The 15,141-nt window shown below is 32.5% G+C and overlaps 2 protein-coding genes across 3 annotated transcripts in view; one reads left to right on the top strand and one right to left on the bottom strand.

Annotated features, from left to right (window-relative positions):
* Nucleotides 1-1,048: 1,048 nt before the first annotated feature.
* Nucleotides 1,049-12,960, bottom strand: LOC123552243 (uncharacterized). 2 transcript variants are annotated; one of them, XM_053525211.1, is made up of 3 exons: nucleotides 12,666-12,960; nucleotides 5,168-5,422; nucleotides 1,049-3,042 (listed from the first exon to the last, which is right to left on the bottom strand). In XM_053525211.1, the coding sequence occupies exon 3, from the start codon at nucleotides 2,858-2,860 to the stop codon at nucleotides 1,418-1,420; it is 1,443 nt and encodes a 480-aa protein (XP_053381186.1). In that variant the 5' UTR covers nucleotides 2,861-3,042; nucleotides 5,168-5,422; nucleotides 12,666-12,960; the 3' UTR covers nucleotides 1,049-1,417. The 2 variants fall into 2 exon arrangements, with proteins under 2 accessions (XP_053381186.1, XP_045197676.2); XM_045341741.2 differs by lacking the exon at nucleotides 5,168-5,422.
* The window catches only part of LOC123552252 (echinoderm microtubule-associated protein-like 2), a 67,913-nt gene continuing 62,618 nt past the window's right edge, over nucleotides 9,847-15,141 (top strand). The window contains exon 1 of the mRNA XM_053525208.1: nucleotides 9,847-10,040. The gene's annotated coding sequence lies outside the window, so the exon portion shown is untranslated. The remainder of the gene's footprint in view (nucleotides 10,041-15,141) is intronic.

The following is a 15,141-nucleotide window of genomic DNA, read 5'->3' as shown; positions in this document are numbered from 1 at the left end:
AAACACATCCAGTTAGCGGTTTTTAAGTTCTAAATGAAACTTATCTAAATTTAATCCAAACTGATTAACCAAAATAAAAGAAAAACCTTGAATACCCAGGTATTGTTTCTTTTACTACATCATTTTAACAAGTAGTCACAGAGCTTGGTTATAAGAATATTTTCTAAAGTAACAATTTTACACCAGTTATTTATTACACTTACTTGTCTATTTATATGTATAACGTCCAAGCTCTCCATATACACCCATATTACTAGTTGAAGTGTTAACATTTAACAATTGCTTATAAAATTTAAGATGAATACGTTTAAGTCCATTGCTTTTTCCAAACCGCCAAATCTCACAACCGTAGTTTAAAGTGACTCTGACAAATGCATAAAAAAAAAACTGACAAATACGCTCGGTTTCAAATCCAAATATCTAATAGTATTTTGTAATACGTTAAATGATTTCAATCGCTTGAAGGAGAGCGATTTACAATGTGCGTTTAATTAAAGTTGGAAAAGCATGAAAGCCTTTTGTGAGCACCGTTATAGTTTGCAAACTACGGGGACCCACGCATATATTTTCTAATTAATATTAATCCGAAAGCGGCACAATATACGTAAAGAAGATAATCACTTAAAACGCTTTTCAAAATTTGACTAAGTTACATTCGAATGGTCAATTAAATTGCACTACCTCGAAAATACTTCTAACCTCCTGATCGTGTAGATCTAGACATTTTACGATTCAGTAAGGCCTACGTCTATCGGATAACTCAATAATGAAATTGTCCATATAGTGAGAATACAAGACAGTATTTGTGTCTGTACAACAAAGTACTCATCTCTGCAAGATGTTCCCGTTCTAGGTTTATTTCTTTTAATCCTTCATTTTGTCCTTTATCTTCCTTTGCAAGATATATGTAAATTGGTGTTGTTGACCAAGTTGTAAGACAGTTATTTATTACGGAATATCTGATCACGACACTAAATCATTTTTGTTGCATCAACGATTATGATTTTTTGGTGTGGGGAAATGTACTTCAAACTTAGTTGTTGTGTGAAAAAATGGCTTGACAACCTTTTATTGTCCGTCAGTGAAAAAGCATTCCTCTTGTCTGGCATGAATCATACCCGACTGCACAATCATTAAGCAGCTGACCATCATTTCATTGTGTTACAAAAAGCCATTACTGACGGATTAGTGTAGCACTTTGATAGATTTACAGTCAGATGCAGGAACATCGTGCAGGAGCTGTCGCTGCTTTGAGCAAGTCAGTATCGACCTGTCTCATCATACCATTTATGTATACACTTCCAACATGCTCCAGTCAGATGCAGGAACATTGTGCAGGAGCTGTCGCTGCTTTGAGCAAGTCAGTATCGACCTGTCTCATCATACCATTTATGTATACACTTCCAACATGCTCCAGTCAGATGCAGGAACATTGTGCAGGAGCTGTCGCTGCTTTGAGCAAATCAGTATCGACCTGTCTCATCATACCATTTATGTATACACTTCCAACATGCTCCAAGCCGATACGGGCTGTGGGAAAAGGATTTCCCCCTCCAAATTTATCGCATGAAAATGAATCATGTTGAAACAAAGACTGATTAGCCATCGGCCAAATAACATCTCTCATAAAATCCATATCACGGATGTAAGTGTCTTCCAAATTATCTTTTTTTAATAAAGTTTCCATATTAGGAACTGCATCTTTAGTCCCTCCCCACAATCCCCCGCTTATCGTATACAACGAATGTGACGGGTGGTCCCGAATGACGTGAAAACGTTTCGACGATAAAATCCATTCATCCACGGCTGCTCTTTCTCGCAGTGAAATTCTTGCATCTATGTCTCTAATAGCGTATCGAGTAACAAATGGTACAGACGCGACCAGAAATCGCCAGGACATGCGGTTTCTGAGTGCACTTCCTGTCATATCGATACATTGCACGTGATATTGAGAACATAATGTTGAAAGAACCTTAAAGGGAACAGTTTTATCATGATATATCCACATTTTCCAGCCAGGGTATATTGTTTTCATAAGCTCAACATTTGCAAGAGCGCCACCTGTATAACGGTCGTCTGCTCCGTATAACGAGAAAGAAATAACATTAATAGGAGACTTATTACCAATGTAAGTGTACAAGTATGTTTTATCCGACGGAAATAAATGATTGTCAATGCTGTTTCCTATTTCAAATTTTACAGTTCTAAAACTGTTTGTTTCAAAATTTTCTTCTAGATCTATCTTTGTCACAAGGAAAGGCTTGTAAATTTCTTGTAACCAAAATATCGCAGACTTATATTCAAGCTTCTTTGGGAAGAACGGTTGAAATACATCCATATGGGATCTATGAATGAAAATAAAATCATGTTCACCGCTTTGTTTACTGGTTCTTTCTTCAGGTACAACTATCCCAACATTTTGCACGTTATGTTTATTTAGTATTTGAATAAATTTTGCTTTCCAGTTTTTATTACGTAAAAGTCTATAAGTATTTTTACTTGTTAAAAGAAAGTAATCTACTCCTTCTATATAAGCTACACGAGATAAGTGATTCACTGTTTTTGAAAATGTTCTATGAATTGAATCTGTAAATATGATTTCTATGTTATAGTTTCGTTTGGTTAAGTTCTCTGCGTGGTTGTGCCAAGCGTAAGCTGTGTTCTCTATGTTTTTCTTCAGCATTGTGTAGTTATAACAGAATCGAAACTCTTCATCAAATAAACGAGTTCTATCTCTGAATCTTTCTGAAGAAATAACTATTGTAAATTTGGATGTTCTGATTCTAAATAAAACTAAACCAGACATAAATATAAACAATACAAGCAAAAATAAAAATGTATTCTTAAAACTAAGTCTCATTTTGATATGATATTTGTTGTTTGCTACACCGACCAATAGGCTTTGTTTTGTTATAATAGTACACTGACACTGACTAATCACAGACCGCTCATATACAAACAGGTCTGTTTACACTCTGTTTCCATGGGTTGTATGTTGCCAAGATATGACTTGTTCTGTGTTGACTCTGTCTGTTTGAGTGTCTGTAAAGACAAAACAAAATAGCAGATATAATTTTAAATCGAAGATTATTCAAATAACGATAACATTTATTATTATTTTTTGTAATACATTGTATTCTGATTATGTATTACAGGGTTAAGTTCACTTTCTTATGCTGGCGCTTTGTGGATAATCGTATGAAAAAAAAGACAGAGCACTTCATATTATACATCTACTTATTAACCCTTACTCTGCCAAATTTGTCAATATTTCAAGTTGGACGGTATCATTTACTGTTAAAAGGGGGCTGACTGAATGGCGAACAGTGCAGCAGGCTTATCATGGCTTCCACTGGCAGAGTCACTTGCCGCCATTAGGCCATGGATTAAAGAAAAATATTTTGTCATAAATGGGTAGATAAAAAATAAAATTACCCCGTTAGTTTATAACAGTATGGTCTTATAAAACATACTTGTTATGTATTTTGTCTGTAAAGATCAGAAACATCAAACTTTAGGCTATTGTGTATATTATTTATTTTATTTCAGTCTCATCCATTTACATATAGTAAAAAGATATAAACAGTAAAATACACAAATGTAAGTGTATTGTACATACATGTAGATATCTATTAAATTCTAGTGTCTACATTACTTTGTACGTTTTGTATAAACAGTCAATAAAGAAGCCACGCATTAAGTGAGCAAATAGAAAAAAATATATATGAGCCGAGCCATGGTAAAACCAACATAATGGCTTTGCGACCAGCATGGATCCAAACCAGCCTGCGCATCCGCGCAGTCTGGTCAGGATCCATGCTGTTCGCTTTCAGAGCCTATAGCAATTAAAGAAAATGTTAGCGGACAGCATGGATCCTGACCAGACTGCGCGGATGCGCAGGCTGGTCTGGATCCATGCTGGTCGCCAACCCACTATGTTGGTTTTCTCATGGCACGTCTCATATATACTAGACACAAGAATAGGTTAGGAACGCGTAAATATCCTTTATCTTGCGTTCTTTCACAACAGAGTCAAATATAAGCAGACTTATGGAAAAAAAAGATTCTGCTGATAAAATATCAAATATAATGAATATAAAGAAATTTGAAACTTCCGACATTACTATGTAAAACATTTAAGACATGGCGTATTTTATAATGTGCGTAATTATAAGTAGGGATATCACTTTTAAAGTATTAGTGTTATTAACTACGTTGCCATATATTTGGTTTGCATTGTGAAGATCATTGCCTTATCATTTAAGACCATTGGAAAATAGTTTGCACGTTCCTGGAACTTGCTTGTAAAAAAGGGATATATTTTCTTCTTAGCATTTAAAATGTTTTGTTTCAATTCAAGCTATCATGTAACATACGTTACTTCTTCATATTACCATTGTTTCCTAATGTGTATTACGAGTATTTAAAACATGTAAAAAGACAGAATTACCATGCAAACATTAAAATTTAATTGTATATACATGTATAACATGTAAATATTAAGCTGTCAATAGACAAAGAAGTATTCAATTATTTCGAAACATTTTTTCTTTATATATTCTATAATATACGCTTTATTTTGAATTGAAATGTAAGATTATGTTACATTTTAATAATATTTTGTTATCTTCTAGATCTATACACAGCGATGTTATCGAGTTTATTTGAATAATTGTTCACTTGCTATTTTTTTCAATCTATAATCCGGTTTTACAATATATTGAATAATTTTACATTTTGCGATTGAAACATCTGATTTTTCAGGTGAATTTCATCTTTACCAGCGTTAAATAATATTTTCAAGAGACAAGTACATACCATGTATATAAAAAAATATTTTCTCATTCATATTAACAAAATATAAAAAAATCTAGTCCTGAGACAACTTTTTTGTTATTGGGTTTTCTGTTGGTCAGCCTTGCTACTTGTGCGCCCCGCTTTGAGTAACAAGATTGTAAAAGCGGGTATTTTTATTGGTTTCAATGTACTGAAACGCGCTATATGAACAGCTAAAATAGCAACATATAAATCACCGATATACGCCAGCAATTCACGGAATACGAAACTTTTATTCCATAATTTATCGATATACATATAGTTTAGATTGATGATATAAGCAACCTTCGTGAATTATGTGAATGTTGAAATGAAAATGACATCGTCTTACGTATCTGCGACTCCTCTGAGGTATGAGGGGCCTCCGTGGCCGAGTGGTTACAGTCGGTGACTTCAAATCACTTGCCCTTCAGCGATGAGGGTTTGAGCCCCAAATTATGCGTAGAAATCTTCATGTGGTGAAGCTATCCAGCTGGCTTACGAAAGTTCGGTGGTTCTACCTATGTGCCCGCCCGTAATACAATAATGCCCAGAGGAGTACCTGGTCACTGGTGTTTTTCTGTACCATGGAAAGTCGCCATATGACCTATAATTGTGTCAGTGTGACGATAAACTAAACAAAGGAACAAATCTAAAAGAATTATATTACTTTCTTTTGTTCGACAAATAAAATCTTCGTGAAAGAACCATAAAACAAAGCTTTGGTAAAATTGTAAGAAAAATATTATGAAATGGTGGAGCAAAAGTTTTTAGAATTATATTTAAAAAGCGTTTTAACAACCATTGAACATATTAATAACAGATATTCAAATTTAAACGTTTATCGGTTCTTCAGAAAACAATTGTAGAGACTTTTTCAGTTCACCGAACGTTTGAATATGTTCAAGCATTTACTTCATCTCCATAGGTGATAGGCAACTTTTTGGATAATAGATGATATATTTCTTTGTGTCAGATATACTTTTTATATATAAAATGAATTATGTTAATATCACTGCTTTAATTGTTGAAAGTATGTTTTGATTCATGATTTTGCGTCGTTATAAGGGATAAAAGCGTATCACATATCCCCTTTGAGTGTAAGAAGTACGAAGCGGGACTATATTCATCTTTCAAACACTTTAAAAAGGCTCTATAGATGAAAAACAAACACTACTGCCGCTTGTTTAAATATATATGGGGCCGTGGCGACAAGTTTTCTTTGTGAAGGGTATAAACATGCCATGAATTCATTTATTGAAAATGAGTTATTCGAGATGCCGAAAATGCTATTATAATATTTTGACAAAAGAGAAAGTACTTTTTTCTATAAAAATACAGAGGTGTAAATATTTGTATTCTTCTTTATTCGAGCCGCCGAAAAATGCTATTACATTTTTTGTCCAAAAAAAACAAACAGAATGCATTTCTTCTAGAGCAAAAAGTTGACAAATGAATACAAAATATCTAATCAAGAAATGGTCGGATGTTTTTACCATTAATGATTACACATGAAAATTCCTATGTATTTACACGTATTAAACTTCGACTTCGAAATATGCATTTTTTACAATGTAGCTACACTGAACTTTGCATAACCTTTATAGATGAACGGATTATAAAGTGTTCAAACTATACTTAAAACAATACGTTAATTACGAATGTAAAACTTCTTATGAATTCAGACTACGCCAACATATAAATTTGTTCATCTTACAACTTTAACACATCTTGAAAAGTCACAGGCATAAAATATTTAAACTAGCAAAATTGAAAATTCAACAAATTAATATTTACACTTCTGTATTCTAGTCACTCGCTATAATTTTGTATGTTTCTTTTTTTGCGATTTTTTTAATGTTGAGGTAGTGCCATTTGTGCAATGAACAAGTTTTACCATTTTTTGAATCGATTTTCCTTTCATTTTTTATATGTTGTATCATGTTGCTTTTTGTTGTGTTATTGTTGTTGTTGTTGTTGTTTTGTTTGTTTTTGTTTTGTTTCGTTTTGTTCTCAAAAAGTACTTTTGAAGATAATGGCGGATTAGCAGTGCTTATCATTATACATTTGCACGAAGTTCCAACCGTTACAAAAATCAATCAGATAGAACAGTTGTCATTTTAACCTTCAGCCACCTGGAGGCAAGTGGTTTTGCCTTTGCAGACTGCTTCTGTTCACTATTTAGTCAGTTAATTTCCAGTGATAATATTTTTTTTCCAAACTTGAATGGAAACCAGTCCATTTTAGAAATGTAGCAGGTTCAAGGTTAAACAGATGATGAATACGATATGTAGGGAATTTTAACACAGTCAGACATGTCTTTTATTTGTGCCATATCATGGATACTTTCAAGAAAACAACGTCCTGTTTTTAGATCACCTGAGCAATGCTCAGGTGAGTTTTTCTGATCGCTCGATGTCCGGCGTCCGTCGTCCGTCGTCCGTCGTCTGTCGTCTGTCTGTCAACATTTAGCTTGTGTATGCGATAGAGGCTGTATTTTTTCATTAATCTTCATGAATATTGGTCAGAATGATAACCTTGATGAAATCTAGGCCGAGTTTGAAAATGGGTCATCTCGGGTCAAAAACTAGGTCACTAGGTCAAATCGAAGAAAAACCTTATGTATGCGATAGAGGCTGTATTTTTCAACTAAACTTCATGAATATTGGTCAGAATGATAACCTTAATTAAATCTAGGCTGAGTTTGAACATGGTTCATCTCGGGTCAAAAACTAGGTCACTAGGTCAAATCAAATAAAAACCTTGTGTATGCGATAGAGGCTGTATTTTTCAATTGATCTTCTTGAATATTGGTCAGAATGATTGCCTTGATAAAATCTAGGTCAAGTTCGAAAATGGGTCATCTCGGGTCAAAAACTAGGTCATTAGGTCAAATCAAAGAAAAACTTTGTGTATGCGATAGAGGCTGTATTTTTTCAATTATTGTTCATGAATATTAGTCAGAATGATTGCCTTAATGAAATCTAGGCCGAGTTCGAAAATGGGTCATCTCGGGTCAAAAACTAGGTCACTAGGTCAAATCAAAGAAAAACCTTGTGTATGCGATAGAGGCGGTATTTTTCAATTGATCTTCATGAATTTTAGTCAGAATGATAATCTTGATAAAATCTAGGCCAAGTTCGAAAATGGGTCATCTGGGATCAAAAACTAGGTCACTAGGTCAAATCAAGGAAAAACATTGTGTATGCGATAGAGGCTGTATTTTTCAACTGATCTTCATGAAGTTTAGCCAGAATGATTACCTTGATAAAGTCTAGGCCGAGTTTGAAAATGGGTCATCTGGGGTCAAAAACTAGGCCAGTAGGTCAAATCAAAGAAAAACATTGTGTATGCAATAGAGGATGTAGTTTTCAATTGATCTTCATGAAATTTGGTCAGAGTGATTGCCTTGATGAAATCTAGGTCGAGTTTGAATATGGGTTATCTAAGATCAAAAACTAGGTCACTAGGTCAAATTAAAGAAAAATCTTGTGTATGCGATAGAGACATTTTTTCAATTGATTTTTATGAAATTTGGTCAGGATGATTGCCTTAATGAAATCTAGGTCGAATTTGAATATGGGTCATCTGAGGTCAAAAACTAGGTCACTTGGTCAAATCAAAGAAAAAACTTATGTATGTGATAGAGGCTGTATTTTTCAATTGATCTTCATGAATTTTGGTCAGAATAATTGCCTTGATAAAATCTAGGTCGAGTTTGAACATGGGTCATCTAGGGTCAAGAACTAGGTCATATCATAATCTAAGAAAATGCTTGTTTTATCACAAGAGACCAATTTTTTGGTCCAATCTTAATGAAAATTGGTCAGAATATTTGTTTCCATGAAATCACTAGGTCAAACATGTTTTACACTGTTATGGTGTGTTTCTTAGGTGAGCGACCTAGGGCCATCTTGGTCCTGTTTTTATAATATTTACATTTACTTAGGATTTAAAGTTTGTTGAATTGGCTGTAGATCTCTATCATAAAGTTACATTAGGGCGCAAGTAGATCAATTTCAGGGCAACTGATCCTGGAGATATTACATTTTAAGTGCCACTATGAACAGGTGGCTATAAGAGGGTCATGTCAAGTCCTTTAATATACTGAGGCTTAAGATAACACTAACTTTAAGAATTCGTTGAAGTATTTTTATTTGGTAAGTCTAACAGATTAGATTTCATGCTATTATAATACAGAAAAGTAATACGAGCTGATAATTCTGCCGTTTGAAATCATCCCTAATTCTGTTTTGTTTGTTTTAAGTATGTATACCAATACATTTAAAAACATCTTCGAACACATGAAGTTATCCTTATATGCCCTAATTTTCTTCTAGCATTTTAAAGAGGAGATTAAAGGTAGGAAGCAGAAACGAAATGTCTTACGGTTGTAGGAGTAACATCAACGACCGATCAATGCCGAAATAGGATATGGAAAATACGTTACATCTACAAGATTGTGCCAGTTGGAAAATTATCCTTGCAGAGATCTTTTAAATTTTAAGATAAATATTGCTTCTTTATGCAAAAAGAATCCTACCACGGTTTTATCGAGAGGTAGTTATTGATTACATAGAATTATGTAAGGTAAATAAAAGTTGTAATCAAAATTCATTTCATGACGTAAGAACGCAGGCCATATGGGGCAATCAGTTTATAAAATATAAAGGAAAATGTTTAATATATAATAACTGGATAGAATCCAATATACTCTTTATTGATGAAATAATACCTTGAAACAATTAGCGTCGAGGCAATCTAAAGTTAAAACTCGTTTAAAGACACGTCTTGATTTAAATAATTTAACTAATAAACAAGTGAAAAAAACATGTTTTTATTAAAAGGAGTGAAAAACCATATACATGTGTATTTATAGATATTGGGAACAGACATTTAATAGGTCTATAAACTGGAATTCCGTATATTTTATGTTGAATAGGATTATCATAGACAACAGAGTGAAACAGTTTAAATTAAAACTTTTACATAGAATAATCGCAACAAAAGAAAATCTTTTTCCTTGGAAAATATCTGACACCCCTTGTTGTAATCACTGTCAGAACGTTGAAACTATCGACCACTTTCTTTTTAGATGTCCATATGTCACACCACTTTGGGATGTAATTCATTCCATTTTCCAAAAGCTTAAAATATGTAAACGTTTTGATGATTTAGAATACTTTATCGTTGGATATAAAACATAGCTCACAGCTTATCAAGATGTAAGTATTATTCTAAGTCATATTGGCTTTATTATTTATAAATCTTATATGATAAGTAACAGCAGGGCAAGAATTACTCTATCATTTCGATTTCTACAATAGACAACTTAATCTGTTGTCCTTACTGTCGGTAAAAAGAAACATAACCTTGCGTCGTGAATGTCTTTAATGTAAAGACTTTCTGTAACAGACGCTTTAATGTTTTTGGGGTTTTTTTTGTTCTTTTTTGTTGTTGTTTTTTTTTTTTTTGTTTTTTTTTCAGTACTTCTATTTGTATTTTAAAATCTAATAGAATCTACAATATTGTTTAGTCTAACGTCTGATTACTTTGTACTTGAAGTTCTTGTTTCTTATATTTGTTAGTCAATTATGGACTACATTAAGTTATAATAACATAACACTTATGGTACATCAATTACTTGACGTCACAAATGTCGTCATGTGTATTTGAAAATAGAACTACCTATTTTAGTTTTCAAGTTAATAAGTGAGATTATGTAGTACAAACATTATGCTTTGTTTTTTTATGTATATATGTGTGTGTGTGTGTGTGTGTGTGTTTAAAAAATAAACTGGCCATATCTTATGGTTCCAAAGAGAAAAAAAGGAAAATACGCTACATCACGGAAATCGCCGAGCGTCATTACGGGAATAGTACCTACTCAGTGTTGATCTGTGATTTAACAGATAGTTTCATCAAACATAATCTTGCCATACCAAGCGCTTTCAAGCAATGTGACAATATAGAAATAAATCATGAGAAAAATGGTGATTTTTCAAACAATTTATTTCTTTTATGCAACATTTATGGCAATACGATACGAGTCACTAACTCGTACTATACTGATACATATCTCAATGCTCATACATATATGTCATACACCTTATTGCTATAAATGCGTTTTCATTGCGACCTCATTCACGTACAAACTTAAACTTATCTATACGAAAGGTAAATGCAAGCTTCAATGAATAGTTTTTGTATAAAGAGACACGTACCATCTCTATTGTAATAATACCTTTTCATTTTAGGCCATTTTAAGCTTTATTCTGATTATTAATCTATTTCATATAATATTCATTTTACAAATCATGCGTTAAGTGTCTCACAGTGTAAACATATTTCGCCTTAGAGGTTAACGATGGTTATTGAATCGTGCGAAACATAAAGAACTCATTTTAAAATAAACACTATTTAAAATATTGATCCTATTTAAGTAACTGACGTCCCAGAAATATAAGGTCGTCAGTGAAAAACATTACTTTTGAGAAAGCTAAAAAGATACTATATATTTCTAAAATATACTGAAACTGTTTGTACCCATATTGTTGTTACATTGTAGTAAACTTTTTTATTACTGAAAGTACCAGTTGTCGAGCTGATGATATTCAAGTCATTGTTTATACGCCTTTTAACAATTGTCAATAACGAAAGGTCGTATCTGCTGTTAGTAGCCGATTTATTTACTATATGTATTTATTTGTTGCATCCAAAATTACATAAAATGCAACCTTAAAAGGTTATAAGATTTTATAAACAAACTTGTTTGGTGGGTATTGTTGCAAAACATCCATAACACAAAAACTATGTTTCAAGAGAATGTAAAAGTCCGAAGCGCTATAACGTTTGTGATATTTATCAACATTCTATATATGAAATGTTTTTTCACAGTTCTGTCACTAATTGCATCAACGCCATGAACACATCTGAATGTAATGTTTTCTTTAAATTCTTGTATTTGTCTCATGTTTTTGTATATATACAAACTGAGAATTTGTTGAATAAAACTTGAAACTTGGAAACTTGGATACGAAGCTTAAGATTTAGTAATTTCATATTGTAATTTTTTGTGAAAATCTTGTGGTTTGTAATTGTATTACTGCGGTTGTACAGCGACATGTTTCCGATTATTTATTTTATCTCTTTATGTTTTATATGTGTGATACATGAACAATAAAACACGGGAGTATGTTACATCAGAATATAAAATGTTTAGTATTCCATGTAACGTCAACAAACAAGGAGCTAATATTTTATCTGGAGGAAGTAAAAATAGAAATACTGAACCGAAATGAGTTGAAAACAAAATGGTCAAATAAATCACACAAAAATAATCCATTTCTGTAGCAGGTGTAAGAAAAATTAATGAACAAATTTCTCGTGAACTCTTTTCCAAATCTTTTAGCAAGTAATTTTTTTATTAATGGATTTTCTTGGCATACTTGTCGTGTTGATTTTTAGTTCAATACCCTGTCACCAACTATATGCTATAGCAATACTAGTAAGTACACGCACTTTTCACTCATATTGTGGCGGTTAAAATCTTGATTTTATATAGACTTAAATGAGCGTTTTAGCACAGATCTTCTTAATTAATAAAATAGGGTAGGAACTATTTTAGCGCAAGCGCAATCCTTTTTCAGCAAATATAGTTCGGCTACATTTGATATCTTTTTGTAAATTTGCAGTTAAACTGAGATTTTACTTTCCTTTGTAAATACATTCAATTATTTCAATCTAGGTTGTTGATGTATTGTCTCATTTTTTTGCTTTTTGTTGTTGTTTTTTGTCAATTATATAAAATTCATACACTTGATTTCATTCAGATAATATCAAACACTTACTTTTCTATATTTAAAAAAAAATCCATCTATTTCCTATCCAGATATTATCCTAACCCTTCTCTTAACGTTTTATTTCCTGAATCACAGTAAGTTTAAGTCAACAATATTTTTTTATGATTCAATATACGATATAGTACGCTTCATTTTCACGCCTCTATACCACCGAAAAAAAGAAGACAGGTAAAACGCGCGCTGAAATATGATGGTTGGGTAGATTCATTTAATAGATGATTTTCATAGTGTTGTATATGTTTTGAATCATTTTAACTCGTTTTACATTGATGGCGAAACTTTCTTTATATTTTAGTCTCTGATATAACATTAATTTTTAAAAGATAATAACCGACAATGTGCGTAGCGTGGCATACTCGCTTATTCAGCTGAGTATCATTAAAGATCCAAAAATAAAAAATAAAAAAGGCTAAAAACTCCATAGAAGCAATACAAAACTGATCAGGTATGAAGGTAGGGACAATGTCATTGCATATGAGTATGCTGTTGTCTTGGTCCTTGACTTTGTTAATTTTTTTTTTGGGGGGGGGGGGGGGGGACGGCAGACTGCTGTTGCTCTTTTATCAAAATTTATATCAAAATTTCTAAATGTTTTTTCTTGCTCCACTTGCACTTGTTATTGTAAATACTTATTTAAATCCAAATATATTTAAACTTCTAAATACATATATGATTTCAGATGCATATATACTATAGCTGCTATTGACCATAAGAACAATTTGCTTTATGGCAATTGTCCATCACTAGTAAAATTTAGAAGGATAAACAACTGTATCTGTAACAACTATGAATTCCCAAGTATTCTAACATGACTCGATTTGATTTCCAGTTAAACAAAGAAGGAAATGTTGTGATTTGTTGTCTAATTTACCACGGTTCAGATGCTTCAGTATTTAACCACTCGGGTTAACGCCCTCGTGGTTAAGTTCCTATTATGAACTCTGAACCGTGGTAAATAAGACGATAAACCACTCGAAGGCCTTGATTGTTTGTTAATTATTTCCTAATTCGCTACGCTGAAACAAAAATTAATTATCTATCCCATAATCAAAGAGAATCAACGGGAGCAAAAAGAACAAATTCAAAGATTAACATTTAGGCTTTGTTATCCGCATTGCAATAGTATAACACTCAACATCAGTCATATAAACTATCAATTCATTAATTTCTACGTTATGAATATACTTTCCGGGTAATAGCCCCTTCTCAAATTATATGCATGCTTTACATTCCATTGCCAGAACGAGGCTGAGATGGGTCAGTTGTAAACATTATCTCAGAGCAGTATTACTGCTTCCAGTGTTAAAGTACACTGTTTATGATAAGATAGGAAAACACACAAAGTTTAATAATAATTTACTTTTAATGTGTTCCAAAGTGTAATTCAAATGACTGATGTTATTTTAATCTGAGTTTTTATAAATTTTCCAAAGATGAATTGGGTAGTTAAAATCAGGCGAGATGTGTGTCAGTGAGTGATTTCCAGGTATATAAATATTCATTATAATCACATTTTTTGTATTTTCGAAAATGAAGTTTGCAGTCAAATAATTTTTTTCAAAAATAAACAAACTTCATTAAAGAAGGTTATTACAGTAAATAGTATATTTGCTAGTAAAATGCATTTCCAATTTTACCATATTTATTCTTTATACCATAGATTTCTGTTGTTGTTTTCTGAACAGATCTCTAAGTCAGCAGTTGTTTGTTCCTAGCACTTCAAAAATGAAAATTATACAGGCTGACCACAACTTAAACCAAGACGAATTTGAAAAAAGAACACTTAGTCTAATAGTAAGAAAAATAAAATAATTGCTGACATTATGTTTTGTATTGTACTTCAGTCATTTCAGTTTTCAGAAATGAAGGAGGCTGTTTTCAAATTCCTTTAATTTATTTATTTTCTGACAAAAAATGTGAAACAATGGACAGTACAAAAGAACCATCTACAACTGGAGGAAGAACATTGACAGCAGTCCTACTTTATGTTGAACAAGGACTGGAAATATCAACACTGAAGGACTGGAGCTGCGCTAGAAAAAATAAGAATGTATTGCTTTAGCCAGCCAACTTAAAACATTTAAACTTAAATGCTTTGTTATTTCTCCACAATTGTTGAGTTTGTTTTTCACTGTAGTCCAGCCAATCTTGTTTCTATATGATGATCATTTCTTTTCCCTGAATTTAACTTGAAGGTATTTGATCTTTAATAGCCCAAGTGGAGGGATCTCTAGTCGGATCATAGACCTGTCTGTCTGGACTTGTATCTAACCAGGGTGCCCTAAAACTGACAACCAAATAAGGGTTTTTAAATGGTTTTCACAGACTTAAGCATACCGTTTGGCTGCTGTTGGTACATAAGCTAGCCTGTGTTGGTGTCACTTAAGATATATGAAATAATATGGTTAGGAAAGAATCTGACTGCTCTGAACAAACTTTACCATGTAAACAACTTACTAGCCCC

Source organism: Mercenaria mercenaria, chromosome 15 (genome assembly GCF_021730395.1).
Source record: "Mercenaria mercenaria strain notata chromosome 15, MADL_Memer_1, whole genome shotgun sequence".
NCBI lineage: Eukaryota > Metazoa > Mollusca > Bivalvia > Venerida > Veneridae > Mercenaria > Mercenaria mercenaria.
The sequence above is the reverse complement of the archived record's forward strand: the minus strand, read 5'-3'. Positions and strand labels throughout refer to the sequence as shown.

What these genes read in the sequence shown, in the direction of transcription:
- LOC123552243 (XM_053525211.1), bottom strand. Translation starts at nt 2,860, where the DNA reads ATGAGACTTAGTTTTAAGAATACATTTTTATTTTTGCTTGTATTGTTT.